The following is a 20,385-nucleotide window of genomic DNA, read 5'->3' as shown; positions in this document are numbered from 1 at the left end:
CGGGCAGTTATGGGGATTAGGCATGCCGAATAGGTGATAAATTTTCAGGAGTTTGAGGGAGAGATCTTATTATTGCTAAAAATGTGCAAGAAAGATTATTTTAAATTGTTCAATATGTTTAAGCAAAATAATGACAGGGTGGAAAGATTATACGAAGACTCATGGTGGCCGATTGTGTTTATATCAGAGTATTTTCAGGCAGCAATGAAACGCAAAGGAGTATCCACACCCAAAAATCTATTAGTTCACAATAATGAATATTTTCACTCATAGATACACACTACTATAAGAATAAAATACAAGCAATACAACTCAAAAAAATAAAAACACTGAAATAGAAAAAAAAAATACATATGACCGCAATATACTGGCAATGGAGACTTAGAAGCTAGAGATAGCTGAAACCACCAAAGTAAAGAAGAAGAAGAAGAAAGAAGGGGTGAACTTGGTAGCCGATGAAGATTGTGGGCCTTTAGTAGTCGCACCTGCCTTCGATCCTCCTTTAGATGCAGGAACTCCTGCTGTCGTTGATGGAGTCGAGGGAGCCGGTGGAGCAGTAGCATCTGATGGTGTGGCCGGAGAAGTTGGTGCTGGTGCTTCCTGCGGCGATCCAGCTGTAGGAATCAACGGTCCAGATGGAGTTGTAGGGATTCCAGCAGGAGCTGCGATACACATAGCATTACTTTAGTACTCCTTTGTGTAAAGTAAAGGGTATTTCTTGACAAATTTTCAGGGATTTTTACGAAACTATCCTAAATTATTTTCATTGAGAATGACTTGATAAATTTTTTATTCAACAGGTTAATGCAGTTAGAAAGAATAAAATGCACATGTTTATAACTTCATGAAGATGGGAGAGTAGTAGTTATGTAAGTTAATTAAGTCAAAAGTTTCTTGAAAGATCACATGCTTGTCACAGAAAAATGATTTAAGGACCCAAAATATTGGACCAATGGAGGGGACAAGTGATGTGTCCCCTCCCTATTGCATAATGAGTTGGCCATGCCAACTCATTATGCAATAGGGAGGGGACACATCACCTGTCCCCTCCCTTGGTCCCATATTTTGGGTCCCCGTAGCAGCACTGCTTATCACATGGTATCTTCATCTAATGATTGGCTTCTTAATGTTGGATAGCGTGTCGTTGACATGACATGCATCTAGACCACTGTAGTTGAAATCATTAACAAATCCCGATCATAGCTGGTGAATTGGATGTGTGCCACAATAACGACACATCAGTCAGTGCTGTATAGGACGCACCAACTTCCTTTTAGTGAAATAGGTTATAATTTCATCACAATTCCCCGGCAGTTCACAATAATTTCTAAAATTTATCATAAGCCGTGTCTGAGTTTAGGGGACAATACATAAGACAGATCTGATTTCAAAAGAGCCTGCATACCGTTGCATTGGCTAAGGGGTGGAGCCTGGATGTTGCAAGCACCTGGAAGAGTGATAGCCTGAGTTCTGTTTATAGGAATCGGGAGTTGAGGTGCAACATTAAGTAATGCGCACATACACTGAGCTTGAGTCTGAACCAAACTTGCAAGCTGAGTGCAACACTGAGGAGACGGAGTCGAGGAGTTACTCGTGATAAAACCAATGCATGATTGGAGGCTAACAATTGAGGGCTGGCAAGGAAGTTGCGCTGAACAATAAGCCCACATTAGCGCAAACAGGACTAGGGTTAGACCCATGTTTGAAGCTCTTTGTGCCATTGAATTTTAAGGTGAATGGCGCAGGGAAGAGTGTAGAATGTTGAGAGGGAGAGAGAGAGTTGTGTGTACTGATAGGAGACTGAAAGAGAGAAAGGAATTTATAAGCGGAAGATGACAACTGAGGTTTCTTGTGGGTGAGCCAACCCTGCCTACTCTGAGAGTCGATATCGGTAGTTGTGATGCGTTGTATGCAATTACATAGAGAGAGCGGTTTAAGTTGGGTGCAAGTTTGTTCTTGGAATTTTTACCAAGGGAAGCACAATGACGTTGCAGGATTCAGTATCATCTGTAGAAACCTTTTTATGCTGAGAGTGGTGGGGACTACGAAGGCCAGAGTTAGGTGGTAATATGAGTAAGCAAAGATTTTCTAGGGAGCTGAATTGGGTGATAACTGTTGCTAGCAAGAGAGAGAACCCTTCATAGTTCCCAACAGATACGGACAGCTGTAATGGCGTTACTAATTTTTTTAGAGTAAACTTTTTTAATTTTAATTAAAAGAGTTAAACAGGGTTTTGCAAACTATAGGCAAGTTGAAGTGTGGTAAGCAGAGGGCTTTTTAGGGTCAAATTTGTTTTACTTTTCAAGTTATTATCTTGGAGCAACGTTGATGTGTCGCAAGTTCTTAAAATTGCAAGAATAAGGACTTGAGACTTTCTGAATAGAGAAGCGAAAACTCGACAGAGGATGTAGGATATGAGAGAGAGGGTAGAAAATTAGGGTAAATTACACCAAAACCCCAAGAACCTTTCAGTGGTTTGCAGTAAACTCCCATAACTTTCAAAATCGCACTAAACCCCCCAGTAACTTTTGAAATTGCAGAAGACCCCCGATAAGTTTCCACGTTTTGCAGATAACCCTGACAAATTAGAGCTAGAAAACGACATAAAAAGTCATTTTGAAAATTATTGGGGATTTAGTATAATTTACGGAAAATATATTGGGACTTTTTTGCAAAAGTTATTGAGGGGTTTAGTGCAATTCTGAAAGCTATTCTGGGCTTACTGCAAAACGCTGAGAGTATTTGGCGGTTTAGTGTAATTTACTCCGAAAAAACATCAGTCTTCCATGCAACTTCATTCATCAAATGTTAATTTCTCATGAGATTCATTCTTTATGTGAAAAGGTATGTGATGGTCACTATCAACTGAGTAATTGGTTTAGTTAAATTACTCCCAAATTCTCCTTGTTTTATATTAATTTAAGGATATAGAATTCTTGCTACATCAAACTATCCCACAAACAAAGACTATTGAATAGTTTTTCTCCTTAAGGGAAGTCATTTTTTCTTCCAATATTTGATGTCACCTTAATACTTACGCATCAAATGCTGTATATTATTAAATCAGATTGAATTAGGGGTGTTAAGAATAATATCTTGATCTGATAATGCTTCTTTCATTGAATAACAACTATCCCATGACTAGGAGTAAGGGCTTTTATCAGATGATCCTATAGAAAGGGTTGATTTAAACCATTCACGGGTGGTTAGAGGGTTACTTTGGTAATTATAATTTTTTTATTTATGGTATAGATCATGTTGTGCCAAAAGCTGTGTCGAGGAACCAAACCAAACGCCGATCCAAGAGGGCCAAAACCAACCAAACTATCAATGCACAAACAAAACACCAATTTTAACGTGGTTCGACAAATTGCTTACGTCCACGGGGCAAGAAAGGAGATGGAGTTTTCACTAATAGAGAAAGAGTACAAACTGATATTACAACCCACTCGAAGGAACAAACTAATCTCACCAACAAGCTCTTAATCTCTCCAAACAAAACCCTAAACAAATAGCTCAGAAAATACATCTTTTCTGTGCTCCAAATATCCCCAATTTGCTTCTCCAAATTCTCTCTTCCAATTGTTCCATATATATAGAAATCCTAAAATCATAAACATACTAGGAATTCTAAACCAAAACCAAATCAAATTAGGAATCCTAATAACCTATTACCAAAATAGATTAGGAATCCTAATAACCTCATGTTACCAAAATAAACTAGGAATCCTAATAACCTCATGTTACCAAAATAGACTAGGAATCCTAATAACCTCATGTTACCAAAATAGACTAGGAATCCTAATAACCTCATGTTACCAAAATAGATTAGGAATCCGCTATCCAACAATTCTTCACCTCGACGAAGTTTTTCCAAAACTGAGCCGACACCGACCAAACCAAATGCCTCACTTGTTGCGTCCAGTACGCCACGGCAACGGACTCATGACAACGGACTTCATCCACACAAGTCGAGACCCAAACGGGAGTGCGAACACTCACCCAAACGTCGGTATCTACGCAGTATGATCTGGAGTATGTGGAATAAATTCCACCCAACGTGAAGTAGCATCACCCTCCACCTGCTGTGATATCCAAACGACCTGATCAACACTCTCCACCTGCCGAGAGTCAAAAGTGATATTCCTGCTCAAAACAAAATCAGAATCTCCCAAACGATAATCAAATGAGCCTCCGAATCCCAAACGTGCAATCGGATCAAATCTCACATCCTCGATGTGACTAAATGCTGGGTAACCAAATATCCGACACCGACCAAAATCTGAAGCAGCTTCACCAGATCCAATAACTCCTAATGCAGCAGTCGACGACCTATGACTAAGATGACCCAAATATGTCGAAGCTTCAGAACCAATGCTCGACAACCAACGCCGATCCTCCTCCAGAAAGGAACGACCCATCGACACTGTCATCTCATCTTGTCGCCCCAAAGTCTCCACACCAATGAAGTGTCTCCTATTGTAGTGAGCTCGGCACAAACGCAAGAAAGGACCCCTACCAAAGCTAGAACAACGAGTTACCTTTCTGCCAATACACTTCTTCCAATTGTTGTTGACTTCTAGGACTTTACACAAACGAGAACTGGTCGCGACCTAATAATGCCTAGAACAATCACCAACTACAAAAACTACAAAACGATTACCTCCCAATGATGCCTCCTTGAAAGGCCCCCAAATGCCTAACTAAACACCTCCTAAAAGACCCCTCGCTCGATGGATAGGAGTACCAAACTCTACCTCGGTCTTGCTCATCCTAATGTGCTCAAAGGACTTCCATCTGCAGGTCAAAGCACTCATCAACAACTTATACACGACATCACCAATCAAATACCCCAGCACCAAACAACGCCACAATCTAGCCAAATCTAATGAAGTCATCAGAGCTCTATCAATCACAGTGCTCCAAAGCAAATAGTATAAGTTACTCTTTCTGACGCCCTTCATCACAATCATGGACCCAAATGTAACCTTCAAGCGTGCATCCTTCAAGGTCACCCTATAGCCTGCTGCCTCCAAAGTTCCAAGTGAAATGCTGTTCTTCTTCAACTGAGGAACGAACCTCACTCCAACCAACTCCCGAATCATCCCGTCACTCATCCTGATTCGAACGGTACCGATATCACCAATAGAGCATTTGTGATCATTCCCCATGAGCACGAAATCCCCTCTTTCCAACTCCTGAAAGCTGGAGAACCAATCCCTCCTAGGGCAAATATGGTATGTAGCGCCCGAATCCAACATCCACTCTGTAGAGTAGGTAACACAAACTGACGGCAGTGCAGATAATGAGTAGCCTGAGGAATCCGAATCTGAATTGTTACCACTAGTCTTGACAATATTCACCTCTGAAGCTTGTACAACTTTCTCCTTATTCTTCCCGGCTTGATCATTCAACTTTGGGCATTCAGCTTTCCAATGTCCATCTTCTTTACAAAAAGCACATTGATTCCTACGAATTCCAAGATATGCTCCTCTAGAATGTGACCTCCTACCTCGGTTTGGGCCCTTTGCTCTTGCAACCAATGCCTCCGCTACCGGCTCAATAGAAGTCTCCTTGTCCTTCTTCTTGAGTTGGTAATTCACTAATGCAGCGGTGACCTCACTATATGAAAGAGATGCCTTCACATTAATAAGAGTAAGGACAAACGTCTCATATTCCTCGTCGGGCAATAAACTCAACAATAGCAACGCCTTGTCCTCATCTTCAACAATGACATCTACATTCGTCAAATCTGCAAGAAGCTTCGTGTAGTGGTTCATGTGATCACTAATGGATGTCCCCTTTTTCAATTGGAGACGATAAAGCCTCATCTTCAAATGCAAGCGGTTTTCAACGCTCTTCGTCAAGTACTTGCTCTTTAGGACCTCCCAAATCTTCTTCGCAGAAGTCGCATTCATCACATCATATTTTAGATCTTGAGTGAGACAAGACCTAATCACACCACACGCTGTCCGATTCATCTTTTTCCAAACCTTCTCATCAATGTCGTCCGGTTTTCCATCCAACTCCAAAGTATCTTTCAAATTCTGTGCATTGAACGCATCCAAGACTTCGCATCGCCAAAGTCCAAAATTGTTAGTGCCATTGAACTTCTCCACGTCAATCTTCATCGAGTGGATACTCAAACTTTGGACAGTCTTCACACCTGAAGAACCATCCTCAACTCCCTTTTTCTCGGTCATAATCCTCAACACACCAACAACCAATGCGGAAACAAATAAAGAATAGATCCAAAACTGAGAAAAGAAAGAAGCTTTACCAAAAAAGATCCTACCTTTCTCACTAACTGAAATCCTAGACGAGCTTCCCAAATCGATCTACTCCTCCAAATAGCCCAAGCGTAGCCCGAGCTCTGATACTAATTGTTGTTAAAAACCGTGTCGAGGAACCAAACCAAACACCGATCAAAGAGGGCCAAAACCAACCAAAATCAATGCACAAACAAAACACCAATTTTAACATGGTTCGGCAATTGCCTACGTCCACGGGGGTAAGAAGGAGATGAGGTTTTCACTAATAGAGAAGAAGAGTACAACTTGAGATTACAAATCACTCGAAGGAACAAACTAATCTCACCAACAAAGCTCTAAATCTCTCTAAATAAACCCTAATCAAATAGCTTAGAAAATACCTCTTTTCTGTGCTCCAAATATCCCAAACTCTTACCTTAAGAAACCCTAGAACATGTATTGATATTTATACAAACACCAAAACCAAATAAGAACAGGAAACCAAAATTGGGCTTTGACCCGATTGGCGGTCGACCGCCCCCAATCTCGTGGTCGACCGCGATCCAACGATAGAGACCATAAATCGCCTACAGGGTCCGCCAAGTCCAGGTACAAATCCTGGACCCGTGCACGATCGCGATCGACCGGCCTTGCACCGCGATTGACCGTGCAGCTCCCAAACAGAACCCTGAGCTCTTCCAACACCTGTTCTTCACCAAACTTCTCGCGGATTCTTCAGTGTATATATATAAGTATAGATTAATGAATATCTTCTCCTAGTTTTGATTCATGAGCAATGCCTTTTGTTGGTGAAAAGAATTCCTTTGAAGATGTCTTAGTATATTTTCTGCTTTTAAATTTATTGTTCTGATATTGGTATCTCAAATCTTGCTTATGTTTCTATCTCTGAACGATGATGATTTGCTCGTTCCATTTTGGGATTGGGGTTTTTGTTGTTTCCTCTTGATTGGGGAAAGCATCAACCTGAAAAAACCAGTACAGTACAACATTTACTATTTTTATCCACAGTTTCCACAAACTCAAAACGGTTTTGGCGAACTATGTGGCAAAAATTAGGCTAACTTTCAGAAACCCCCCCTAACTTTCTGTTTTGGCTAAAAGTTGCCTTTATCAATGAACTCATTATAACTTTAGCCGTTTACAAAGAATTCAAATAATCAATAAAAGAAAGAAATAAAGGAATTACAACTCTCTCAAAAATAACACAAGATCCATTCGTCGTCTCTTGCTTGCGTGGGTTTTTGGCCGATGACGGGATGTCAATATCCGTGGACCACCTGTCAATATCCATTCGTCGATCCGCGAAGGAATCTAGAAGCAGAAGCGCTTATCTCGATAACGGCGAGATAATTGCTCTTCTTAAGATTATCGCAACGGGATAATCCTAAGGAACGGACACGGGCGGTGTAGACCTGAAGAATCTTTTTCTCCTGTGCTGAAGAACTTGATTAATCTCCAGTCCGGCAGGGCTTCGTCTATTCTCCAAAATTCCAGATCTCCAAAAAATAAAAGTCATGGGGCTGTATTTATAGGCTCCGGGGAATCTAGGCGGTTAAAACCGCAAAAGAACCACTTTTTAGGGCCTGAGACACCCTCGGGCGTCTCAGCGAGGCTGAGACACCTCGGGGTGTCTTAGCTTATGCTGAGACAGTCCGTGTTGCGCGCTGTTATTTATATTCGTCGTATTTTCCTCTTCCAAACTCGGATTTACATGATTCAAGATACGTTGGAAAGCCAACGAGAAGATCTACAGGCTCTCGTGATTGGATCATCTGTGGAATAAATGAGACACGAAGGGCGTTTCTCCTTTTGTAAACGACACGAGGTTCCCGATTAGTTCGTATCCTCATTATTCTGAAATTCACCTTTTGTAAGCGACACTGTTTGTGGAAAAATTTACAGTAAAAGAAATGAAGGAAAATTGATTTGTATTCCTTTAATCTCAGTTACAATTAGATTTCCTGATTACAAAAGAGAGGAGAATTAATCTGGATTCTCCCCTTTGTTTAATTCTGGGTTCTTCACGGTGGCGATGGAGTGCCTCCCTCGAATGCTCGCGTCGAATTTGCTCTCCGTTGATGATCCGAACGTCTTGATTCACTGGAACGTGGTCTTCTCCTCACAATTTGACGATGTGGAGGACTTGCGTGGAAAGTTTAAAACTCTTGATGAGTTGATTGATCTTAACCGTAATTGGTTAGACAAGCCAAGAATCTCTTCTTTGCTGCCCAAAAGAAGGATGAAAGATCCCCCTAACTAAGCTGATTTCTTAGTTATTTATAAGGGGTTAAGGGGTATAACCGCTCCCCTTAATTCGCTCCTAAGTGGGGCTAATAGGATGTAACCGCCCCTTAAATCACTCCTGAGTGGAGTTGTGATCCCCTCAGATCGTGGGAAATAGTTTTGAAACCGTTTAGCTCGTGTTTGAATGAGTCAAACGCAAAATCCACGTTCTGGTGTGAATTCTGTGTTCAAACGCAGTGTCTGAAAGCTTGAACGCAGTGGATGGAAGCTCATTTGGCTGTTTGTTGGAAGCTGCGTTTGGCAGCATTAGCAGCTGGATCTGAGCTGCGTTTGCAGCGATTTGGAAGCTGCGTTGGCAGCGAACATAAGCTGCGTTGGTAGTGTTTGGAGCTGAACGTGAGCTGTGTTTGTAGCAATTTAGAAGCTGCGTTTGGCAGCTTGGAAGCTGCGTTTGTAGCATTTGGAAGCTGCGTTTGGCAGCTTGGAAGCTGCGTTTGGCAGCGGATGGAAGCTGCGTTGGTAACTTTCGGAGGCTGTGTTTGCGACCGAACATGAGCTGCGTTAACAGCTGGATCTCAGCTGCGTTTACAGCGTTTGGAGCTGAATGTGAGGTGCGTCTTGATGCTGGTACGCGGGGAGGACTTTCGTATCTTGATTTGAAGAGACCGTCGATTTGTAGTCTCTTTCTGTCAAAGCGTTACAAAGATCGTTATTTTGCAATCTTTGCTTTAGCTCTTTGATACGTGAAAGTCTTCAAATTGTAGTCTTCTGGAAACCGTCGAATTGTAACTTCGATCATCGGTGTTTGATGGGGATCAGCTATCTGCAGTGATTTTTAGACAGCCTACAGACACGAGGTTCCCGATCAGTTCGTATCCTCGTTATTCTGAAACTCCGTTGCTTCACATAGTTCGCCGATTCATTTTAAGCATTCGTCGACGTCAATCAAGCTTCCGTGACTTGGATAGTGACGTTCATCATCTTCTCTTAGCTTCAAGCTGTTTGTGGAGAGCTATAGGCAATTTTCAACGCCTACACTTTCAACGATTATCAGGTAATCTCCCGTAACTTTCAAAATATCAGAAATCCCCCCTTAAGTTGAGGGGTTATTAGAAAACCACTTAAAATTTAAGATTTTCTCATAAACCCTCCTAAACACAATTTTTTTGTTGCACCAGACTTTCTTCATTTCTTGTGTAATGGTGAGGTAAGCTTGGATGGTCTGCTGCTACTATCAGGTGATGCATGCTTGCAGCTAGGGGTGTCCATCCGGGCCGGGTCAGGCAAAACCGAAACCTGGTCCCGGGCCTGAGTGGTTTTTTTTGTTTTTCAAATTTTTTTATCTCTTTAAAATTTCAATAATACATAAAAAAAGCACACAAAATTTTAATAAAAACAATAATATTATTAATCACTTGAAATTACATAAATTACAAATACAAAAAACTTTAAAAACGATAGATGATAAAAATAACTTCTTTATTAATAATCAGTAAATTATTTACAAGTATAAATTTATTTCAAAATTTATCGCATCACAATAGATGAGTACATCCCAACTAGGTTGACACCTACTCACCTATATCACTATCATTTGCAACCGTTTCCAAAATAATTCATTATAAATTTTAGCTAAGAAATAAAAATATAATTTGATGAATATTATTTACTCTTTATATCTATTTGCTAGTCCCAACTCTTAAAAATTATCTTCAATACCAACCATTAGATCGATGCCTTACGTTCTCTTCTCTTACCTCCACCGATCTTGTAGGCATATCACCGCCTATAAGTATACAGATCTAATGATGTCCTGTGGTAGTCGATCTAACGTCGTGCTGTGCTGAAGGCAGATTTCGAAGCTACCATCGAAACCTACACTGTTAGTAAGTCACGAACCATGATAGAAAGTATAGGATATGAAACCGATTTATATACTTTCCACCATTGAAAAATATCTAAATTATTATTTTGACATTTAACTAAAGAAGCAGTTAAATATTGATCAATTTCAGAAACCTCCAATGATGATCCAAGTCCAGTTCCACCAGTTAGCTCAGCTATCTTTGTATACCTATCAAAACTTATACTTTTATCCCGACTTGAGCTCGAAGAAGCCGAACCTGTAGACTGCTGTGTAGCTACACCATATTTAGCTGCATACTCATCATATAAGAATTGAAAATAATTTCTAATAATATTTTGATGAGTAGTAGCAGTAATAGTTTGACCATCATCCGTGTCTATAATCTGTCCATTATACAAGGAATTTAACAAACTTCTAAGGCCAATATATTTGAAACACGGATCAATAAGAACCCCCAAACTAAAAATTAGAGGAATAGGCCTAAAATATTTATTAAATTTACTTTTCATTTGAAAAATTATATTTCCAAAATTATCATCCATATGATATTTATTAATTTTTTTTGAATATTTAAAATTTATAAAGCAGCTAAAGTAATGGTTGGATAAACAGCCAGATAATAACATTGTAGCATCATAAAAAACTTGTAACATCTCTTTTAAATTACTTATAACTATCCATTCATCTTCAGTAATTCCATACATGCTACCAGAGCTAGAACTAGAAGCAAAAAAAGTAATAAAATTATTTATAATTTTTTTATATTCTATTGCTATACTTAACATTGCATAGGTGGAATTCCACCTATGATCAACATCTTTTGGACTCAATCTAGGTTTTATATATTTTTTTTTCTTTTATAGAATTGTTTCTATCTTCTAATTCTTTATTCATAAGCATTATGCATATAAGTTACCGTCCTAACCTTTTCTGTCATGGGTTTAATTTCAGTAAATGCACTTTGAACAATTAAATCTAAAATATAACAGACACATCTAATATGAAAAAGATCACTATGACATGACAATGACAGAGATTGTTTGATAAAATCAACAGCCATATTATTATTACTTTCATTATCTAGTGAAAGAGAAAATATTCTTTCTAAAATTTCTAATTTTAAAAGGTCTTCAATTATTAAATTTGCAACATTAATACCAGTATGTGATTCTTCAATTACAATAAAAGAAATAACTCTTTTAAACATTTACCAATTTTCATCAATCCAGTGTGCTATAATACATAAATAACCAGTTTGTGCTTTTGATGTCCAAATATCAGAAGTTAAAGAAAATTTACAGGTTAAACTTTGAAAATAAGAAATTATTTTTCTTTGTTCCTCCTGATAATGTTTTAAAATATCACGTTGACAAGTTTGACGAGAAATTTTTTAAATACGGGGTAAAAACCATCTGTAAATAAATCTTCAAATTCATCATCGTCTGCTAATTTAAAAGGAAGATTCTTAAGAATGATAAACCTGATGACGCATTTTCCGGCACGAGCTGCGTCATAATTCCAGCTACCGAGACTATCAGAAGATGAGGATTACGAGATCATAGATTGTCGAATATCACCTTGAGGTGTCTGGTCTTTGTTGTGTTTATCTAAATAACGTTTGAGGTGGTTGGTGCCGCTCTTATGATGAGCTTGGAAAATCTTGCCGCACAACGTACACTTAGCCTTCTAGGTTAGGATCCTACCATGTTCATCCTTGGTGACGTCTATCTTCTCAAAAAAATTCCACACATAGGATCTCGGCCTTTTAGGAGCTCTTGGTGTAGAATCGTCGCCACCGGATTTGGGATCAATATCGGTAGGATCGGTAGGAGTAGGTGTAGTAGGAGGACTCATTTCGAGAGTGAGGTTTTGCTCTTCATAATCAGATCTGGAAGCATTTGATTGAAGAATTAGAGAGCTAAAACGATTATTAGAGAGTATAAGAGTGTATAAGAGAGAAGTAGATGAGTTTTTGATAAGAAAAACAAATGAAAACCCCCTCTATTTATAGAGGCGGAACCCTAGACAAATGATCAAAATACCATCATTTTTTATTGTTTTTTAAACGATTTTGGGGGCAAAACGGTCGAAACGACTAAAATGGCCATTATGGCCGGGTTGTGCCGAGCTGACCCGGCCTGGTCACAACGGTCAAATTTTGACAGTTGTGGCCATTAACGGTCACTTTTGTGACCGTTAAGTGTCGGGCCGGCCGGGTTGGTCAGCCCTGCCCGACATTTGCCCGCAACGGTCACACAACGGTCACATTATGTGGCCGTTGCATCCGGCCCGAGCACCGGCCCGGCCCGGACCGAGTATTTAGCCCGGTCGTAAAAATGGCCGGCCCGGTTCGGCCCGACCTGAGTACTTAGCCCGACCGTTTTTACGGCCGTGTTAGCAGACCAAATGGACAGCCCTAACTTGCAGCCATACCTCATGTCTTCTGATTAGAAGGGCTGATCTGAGTCTCCTTTTTTCCGTTTAATTTCTTGAATTAATTGTTGCTGATGGAGGGAAGTCGAGCAAAAAAAACAAAATATTTGTTCTTTTTGTACTTTTTCCCACATGGTGCCATAGTATTAAAAAAGCATGCAATATATTTCTCTGTAGATAAGATGAAACATTATGATCTTATTCTGTATAATAATAATTTTGGCTTGTTCTCTTAAAAGTGGGTTGAATAATTATGGTTTTTCCGGATAAAAAGTTATTGTGGCCGGGCACATGATTAATTCTTTTGAAGCTTTCTTTGTTGTGTATTTATTCATTTAACCTTTTTGTTATTTGTATATTACAGTTGGGGGTGGGTTGGGTGGTGGCATCAATTGCAGCAGCTCATTGATATGTACTCTGCTCCTCCTATAACAAATATGATGATGTTAGGGGTAATTTGAAAAATGCCTATGATTTGAGGGTTCTGGTATAGCCTCCGTTTCTTTGTCTGATTGTTAGGTCGACCTGAGTCTCAGAGATCTTGGTTGATTAATAGATCTATGCTTTGATGGCTTACTCATGAAGTTCACGCAGTATTCCTTCGATTTTCTATTTGTTATTGACAGGATCAAGAGTTTAGTCCCACATCGGCCGTGTTGTTACTGGACGCGCTTGGGATGGGGATAAAACGGGGAGGTGGGCGAACGTAAGTCCATACTTACCTGGACGAGGTCTTTGGGTGATCAATAAGGCCCAGGCCCAGGTCCGCGGCCGGCATTGCACGCAGCCGGTGCGCTGGTCTGCCATCTCCCCAAGCGGGAGAGTGGGCGTCATAATTTGTTGCTGAGGGGGTACGCGCACGCGCGGCCCCTACCCAATTCCTAATATAAATTTATTAAAAATAATTTAGAATGTAACCAGTCCCGAGTAATAGAGGGTATGTATCTTGTATTAATCCAATATATACAATTTTAGATTTTCAAACCACTGTTAATATCGAGCCTAAAATAGTTCTGGTTAGTAAGATATATGTTACTTGCAAGTTTCAACCATCCTTATGTGACCTGGGTATTTGGGTAACAAGATGGTGGTGTAAATTAGATAAAAGTATCGTGAAATATTAAGGGTTATTTACTTAACACTATATGGTAAACTTGAGAAACGAATCTAAAATCATTTTCTGGATAAACGTACGATGCACTTATTATTGGATTTTGTCGTGATGGGATTCAAAATAAAAGTGAAGATATCATAAGAAAATGGATTTGCTTCTAAAACTTTTTTTTGATGAACATACAATGCACTCGTATATGAGTTCAAGGGTGCAATTGTGCCCCTAAGATTATAGAATTACATTTTAAGGTATTCTAAACTTTCATTTTCCCCCCCCCCCCCCTCCCCAAATTTTTTTTTTAAATTAAAAACTTTTGGACCCTATTGAGTTTTGCCCGTTAAAGTTCACATTTTATAATAAAATTGATTTACTTGTAAAACCAAGGGTCATTTTGCAACCGAACTAAATAAAAAATTTCTAAAATTAATTTTGATCGAAAGTTCTTAATCTCAAATTGGCAAGTTCACTGCAAGGACGTAATCTGTTTTTTTACTTGGTCTAACTTTGGTCAATAATAAAAGATATTCTTAACTAAAATACACCCTCTAGCCTACTCCTTTACTAATGCACACAAAATATGGGGTTCTTTCGGGTGGATTGTCATCAAAATTAACGAGTCATCAAGGATTCCGCAATCTTTAGGCATCGTAATGCGTAAAGTGTAGTTTAGTTATCACTACTAAACATTTAAAGCATAACCAATCTTTGTAGTGCTTGGTCAACTAAATCACATTTAAAATTTGTGAGGGGACAAAAAATACAGGAACCAAAATTTAATTTAACTCACCTCTAGGGGGGAAAGGAGCAAAATATTAGTCCAAACCAATTTTAATTGAAAATTAGTCAAACTAAGTTTTAACTAAAACTAGTTTTATAAAAACTAATTTTGTTTATTAAGACCAAATATGAATAGACTAACACTAATCTGGTTTAGTTTATAAATTGCCACAACTGACCTAATATATAAACCAAAAGGCATTAGATCCCAATTTTAAGGATTTTAATCCAGATATATTTATTCCAGTTAGGAATTTTTTTCTATACCAAAAAAAATTGATTCAAAGAATAAGTGATTTTGTAAATAACAAATAAGAACGAATGACAATGAGCAAAGACTTCAATTTCTGTTTGTCGAGAAATATGATCTACTTTGAAAAGAGTAAGAAAGATACAAGGCTAGTTGCCGTCACATTATTGTAGTGCACAAAGTTATGTGTTAAGAGACCGACATTTTCTGTCCCGTGAAGAAAAGCTAGAAAATGATGTAAGTTCAATAGCTAAGTCGAAAGGGTACGGATTCGGTGAGAGGTTAGTCCCACGTCGACTGGGGAATAACTTAAAGAGGTAGAGATGAGCATAAAATGAGGAGGTGGCGTGCTGTGGTCCATACTTACCTGGACGGGGTCATTAGGTGATCAAGGAGGCCCATACCTAGGTTAGTGGCCTACATTGCACTTCGTGGGTGCGTTGGCCTACCATCTCCTTAAGTGGGAGAGTGGACGTCATTATTTGTTACTGAGGGGGTACGCGCACGTGCGGCCCCCGCCCAATTCTAAATTTGAAATTGTTCTTTTTTTCTTTGATGATGGTGATAATCTTAAGTAAAGCTTATACCATTATTTGCGGGGCGCATGGGGTCTAGTGTCTGGCAGCTCAATTGACTTGACTTATTAGGGCGATGATGCTATGGTGAGCCACAATTCAGCCAGCAAGACCCAATATTTGGGCCTTACGTTAGACTTATGAGTGGCCTACATTGCACTTCGTAGGTGCACTGGCCAATAGACTTGACTTATTAGGGCGATGATGCTGTGGTGAGCCACAATTCAGCCAGCAAGACCCAATATTTGGGCCTTACGTTAGACTTATGAGTGGCCTACATTGCACTTCGTAGGTGCACGGGCCTACCATCTCCCCAAGTGGGAGAGTGGGCGTTATTTTTTGTTGCTGAGGGTGTACGCGCACGCGCGACCCCGCCCAATTCTAAATTTGAAATTGTTTCTTTTCTTTGATGATGATCTTAAGTAAGCCCAGACTAATATCCATGGGGCGCATTAGGTCCGGTGTTTGGTAGCTCAGTAGACTTGACTTTTTCGGGCGATGATGTTATGGTGAGCCACAATTCAGCCAGCAATACCCAATATTTGGGCCTTACGTTAGACTTAGGATTTTTTGGTCAGGATCCTAAACCTGGACTGAAAATGGTTAGATGACGCAATATATGGGCCTTAGTCTGGACTACAATATATGGGCCTTTCATTAAACTTGGTATTTTTGTGCCAGGATAGTTTGTCTGGACTGCAATTGGTTAGATGACCCAATATATGGGCCTTACATTTGACTTGGTGGGTGGGGGTTTCTATGCCAGGATAATAAGTCTGAACTGTAAGGTTAAATAACTTAAATTCATTGAGAGTGTAGCAATTGGTTAGAGCAAGTCCATCAAGCTCCCACCGTCCGCTCTCAAGTCCTACGTGGCGGTAGGAGCTCGTGAACTCTCTCCAGCAAGCTCCGAAGGAGTTACTTTGGGCTAGCGTGGCACGGTGCTTGGGAGATCATGCCACGGAGCTCCCAAGGATTAAAAAAAATTGTTTTTTTACAAAAAAACCCATATATCAAAACCCAAAACCCAGTTTTGAATTAGGTGTTTAAAAAGTAGCCGTTGAGTTTAAAAATTAGCTGTTGAACAGTTAAAAAATTACTCGTTGAACAGTAAAAAAATTAGCTATTGAACAATCGCAAAAAATTAGCCGTTAAATAATAAAAAAATTAGCCGTTGAACAATCGAAAAAAATTAGCCGTTGAACAGTAAAAAAATAGTCGTTGCACAGTAAATTTTTTTATAAATTCTCAATTCACTACACAAATCATTCCACACAATTCTCTCATAAAAAAACTCTATATTTTCCTATCAAATTACAAATCTCATGGATCCCTCCCAAAACTTTTATTCGCATCTCCTTAACGGTGAAGGATCGACCTTATACCCGCCGTTCTATACAGACGTCGTAGAAGAAGCTCACCCCATCGAGTTCTCGCAATTGGCAACACAACAAGTGTCATCCCAAGAAACACCGACCACAAAGAAGAAGAAGGATTACACTCGGTCCGAAAATTGGATTGTCCATGAGGATAAGCTTCTTGTGTCTGCTTGGCTGAACATGAGCCAAGACGTCATCCAAGGTCCGGGGCAACACAAAGATAAGTTTTGGCACAGAGCTAACGACTACTTTATCCAATAATCCACCGATCCAACGAGCCGCACACCAAACCAAATGATGCATCGTTAGTCAACGATTCAACTGTCCGTCAACAAATTCTACGGGTGCGTTGTTCAGATTGAAGGAAGACAAAGATCTAGTATGAGAATTATTGACTAGGTAAATATTTAACTTATATGTTTTTATGTAAACAACATAGCATTGAAGAGAGGAATATATATGTTTAATTATGTTTGATTATTCTAAATTTAACTCTTGTGTAGACTGTAGAAGTAAAAAAATTATACCCATCTCTTTTATGGTAAACTATTCGTGTTTGACCATTGCTGGGTTGAGTTGCGTCATCATCAAAAGTGCATCCAACAAATGGAAACTTACAATAAGATATGATCACAGCTGAGAAGAACCACAAACTCTGATTACTCACCAAACAATTCCATGCCAGCGACCCCACCGAGTTGAACACTGACTCGGATGATGTTATAGCAAGGCCTGAAGGGAGGAAAGCGGCAAAGCTCAAGAGGAAAAAAATGTAAAAAACTCTAAGTTCGCTAAGTCTATCATGGGAGAGGCTTTCGCGTGGATGAAGCAAACCAACAAAGAAAAAATGGAGCTAAAACAGAAGAAACAAGATGACGATATCATGAAGATCGATCTCTCAACACTCAATTCAGTTCAACGACAATACTTTGAAATGCGTCAAGCACTTTCGCGTGGATGAAGCAAACCACTAATCAAAAAATAGAGCTAAAATAGAAGAAACAAGATGACGATATCATGAAGATGGATCTCTCAACACTCAATTCAGTTCAACGATAATACTTTGAAATACGTCAGGCAGAGATATTAGAGAGGTGGATGTCTAAGGGTTCTTCCTAATTATCATATATTATATTGTATTAGATTTATGATTGTACTCGCATCGCATCCTAATTAGTTCTTCCTAATTATCTTGTATTAGATTTATGATTCTACTTGAAGTTGAAAATTTTGGTATTTAATGAAAACAACTACTTTATTGAAAAGGAAATTGGCGTAGTACAATAACTCGAACTTCTTTGCTGAAATTACATTAGACATAAAGAAACTTAATCCTCGTCGATGGATCCCTTGAGCTGCCACAGATGCTCGATCAAATCATTCTTTAGTGATTTGTGTGTTTGCGTGTTCCTGATCCGATGATGATTTTGGATGAACTCAGTTAGAGGCACCGTCTGCACATGAGAAGGTTCAACGACTGGTACCGAATCAGTAAAGTCGAAGTTGTTGTCCAATTGACAATCACGTTCATCTTCAACGATCATGTTATGCATTATGATACAAGCTGTCATGATATCTTTCAGCACACAAGGTTGCCAGAAACGTCCTGGTCCACGAACAATCGCAAATCGAGCTTGCAACACGCCAAAAGCTCGCTCAACATCTTTTCTTGCGCTCTCTTGTTGTTGAGCAAAGTATTTATGCTTGTTTCCTCGCGGTGCTGGAATAGTCTTCACTAATGTGGACCACTCTGGGTAAATCCCGTCGGCGAGATAGCATCCCATATTGTATTCGTGGCCATTAACAGTATAGTTGCACGGTGAAGCTCTTCCCTCCGCAAGTTGTGCGAAAACCGGTGAACGATGTAGAACATTAAGGTCATTGTGAGACCCCGGCAGTCCAAAGAAGGCATGCCATATCCAAAGATCTTTGCTAGCTACGGCCTCCAAAATAATTGTAGGTTCATGAAAATGCCCAGTATACATACCTTGCCAGGCGGTTGGACAGTTCTTCCATACCCAGTGCATGCAGTCGATGCTCCCAAGCATACCAGGAAAACCTCGTTGTGAACCTTCCTCGAGCAGGCGTGCAATGTCTTCATTAGTCGGTGAACGAAGGTATTCCTCCCCAAAGATGTTGATAATCGATCGAACGAACCTCTTCACGCTCTCAAGCGACGTACTTTTACCGATCAACGGTATCAGCGGATGCTCCATATGCGAGCATCCGCATAGCTGCAGTAATCTTTTGAAGACTAGATAGTCCTAACTGTCCAGCACCATTCCTCTTTTGGACGAAGTACTTGTCATGTTCGACGACAGCGTCGTGGATTCGAAGGAATAACGAACGCGACATTCTGAATCTTCGACGAAAATAATGAAGAGGATATGTTGGTGTGTCAGCAAAATAATCTTGGAACAACCGATTGTGGCCTTCCAGTCGGTATCGATGGAGCACGGTACGTCTTTTGTGTTGAACTGAAGTTGAACCTTTCCCTTGTACTTCTTCCTCGACGGCAGCAGCTCCCATAAGAAAGAACGTCTTCATCATTTCATCATCGCTAGAGCTAGATGAGCTAGACATTTTATTCTGGGAGATGATGGGTTGAGGAGAGAAGCCATCGAATTTTATAGGAATCAGTCGGTTGACGGTCAAAGTTTGCGATATCTCGAAGTTCGTGCCCAACCTCGAACTTTGAGAGCTACCTAGAAGACCGTGTGCATTCCCTCGAAGACCGCGGGTTACATCGAAGACCGTGTGCGTTCCCTCAAAAGCCGCGGGTTACCTCGAAGACCGTGTGCGCTCCCTCGAAGACCGTGGGTTGCCTCGAAGACCGTGTGCAACGGTTAGAAATAAAATACAAGAGGTTTAAATATAATTAAAAGTAATGGGTAAAATATTAAAATAGAAGAGGGGTTTTTTTGATATTGTTGGAGCTCCTAACTAGGAGCTTGTTGGAGCTCCATAAAATAAGGAATGCCTCCCAAGGTATAATTTGTTAATTTTTTATTTTGAAAAGCTTGAGAGCTCTTGAGAGCATGCTGACTAGGACTCCCAACTGGGAGCTTGCTGCACTTGATCTTAGTTATCTTCAGAGGCTGGAGCGAATCGTCTCTACCGTGCACGCGCTACCTATGCCTAGCAGTGAGTGGGGCCCACTCCTCGACTTTGAATTTCGACGTTTGCCCTAGATCCACAGTTTGGTTGGTAATCACAAGTTAGAAAACATTTTTTATCTATATACTAAAGTTAGCCGACTCAGCAGTGTTCCTAAGCTACGGTAAATAAAATTTCTGTATATATTGTTTCTAAGCACAGTAGCGTGCACCACTATAGAGCTACAGTATCAAAATTTTCTGTATTTAATATTCCTAAGCACAGTAATTTCAGGGTTGAAAGTAGATAGCATGTATTAGTGGATCTTGGTGTAAAACTACAGTAACCGAAATTTCTTTATATGCTATTCCTAAGCAC

The 20,385-nt window shown here is 39.8% G+C and overlaps 2 protein-coding genes across 2 annotated transcripts; both read right to left on the bottom strand.

The window, feature by feature from the left end:
- On the bottom strand, positions 229–1,779 carry LOC109832984 (non-specific lipid-transfer protein-like protein At2g13820). Its single transcript, XM_020400505.1, has 2 exons — positions 1,406–1,779; positions 229–662 (listed from the first exon to the last, which is right to left on the bottom strand). Exons 1-2 carry the CDS (start codon positions 1,719–1,721, stop codon positions 382–384), a joined length of 597 nt encoding a protein of 198 aa, XP_020256094.1. The 5' UTR covers positions 1,722–1,779; the 3' UTR covers positions 229–381.
- Positions 18,240–19,127, bottom strand: LOC109834622. Its single transcript, XM_020402657.1, has one exon. It carries the CDS (start codon positions 19,125–19,127, stop codon positions 18,240–18,242), a length of 888 nt encoding a protein of 295 aa, XP_020258246.1.

The sequence above is a fragment of the Asparagus officinalis genome, chromosome 3, assembly GCF_001876935.1.
Source record: "Asparagus officinalis chromosome 3, Aspof.V1, whole genome shotgun sequence".
In the NCBI taxonomy this organism is placed as follows: Eukaryota; Viridiplantae; Streptophyta; class Magnoliopsida; order Asparagales; family Asparagaceae; genus Asparagus; species Asparagus officinalis.
This window is presented reverse-complemented; position numbering and strand designations above follow the sequence as displayed.

What these genes read in the sequence shown, in the direction of transcription:
- LOC109834622 (XM_020402657.1), bottom strand. Translation starts at nt 19,127, where the DNA reads ATGGAGCATCCGCTGATACCGTTGATCGGTAAAAGTACGTCGCTTGAG.
- LOC109832984 (XM_020400505.1), bottom strand. Translation starts at nt 1,721, where the DNA reads ATGGCACAAAGAGCTTCAAACATGGGTCTAACCCTAGTCCTGTTTGCG. An exon ending in ACCCCTTAGCCAATGCAACG is followed by an intron (nt 663 to 1,405) that starts GTATGCAGGCTC and finishes TGTGTATCGCAG; the next exon opens with CTCCTGCTGGAATCCCTACA.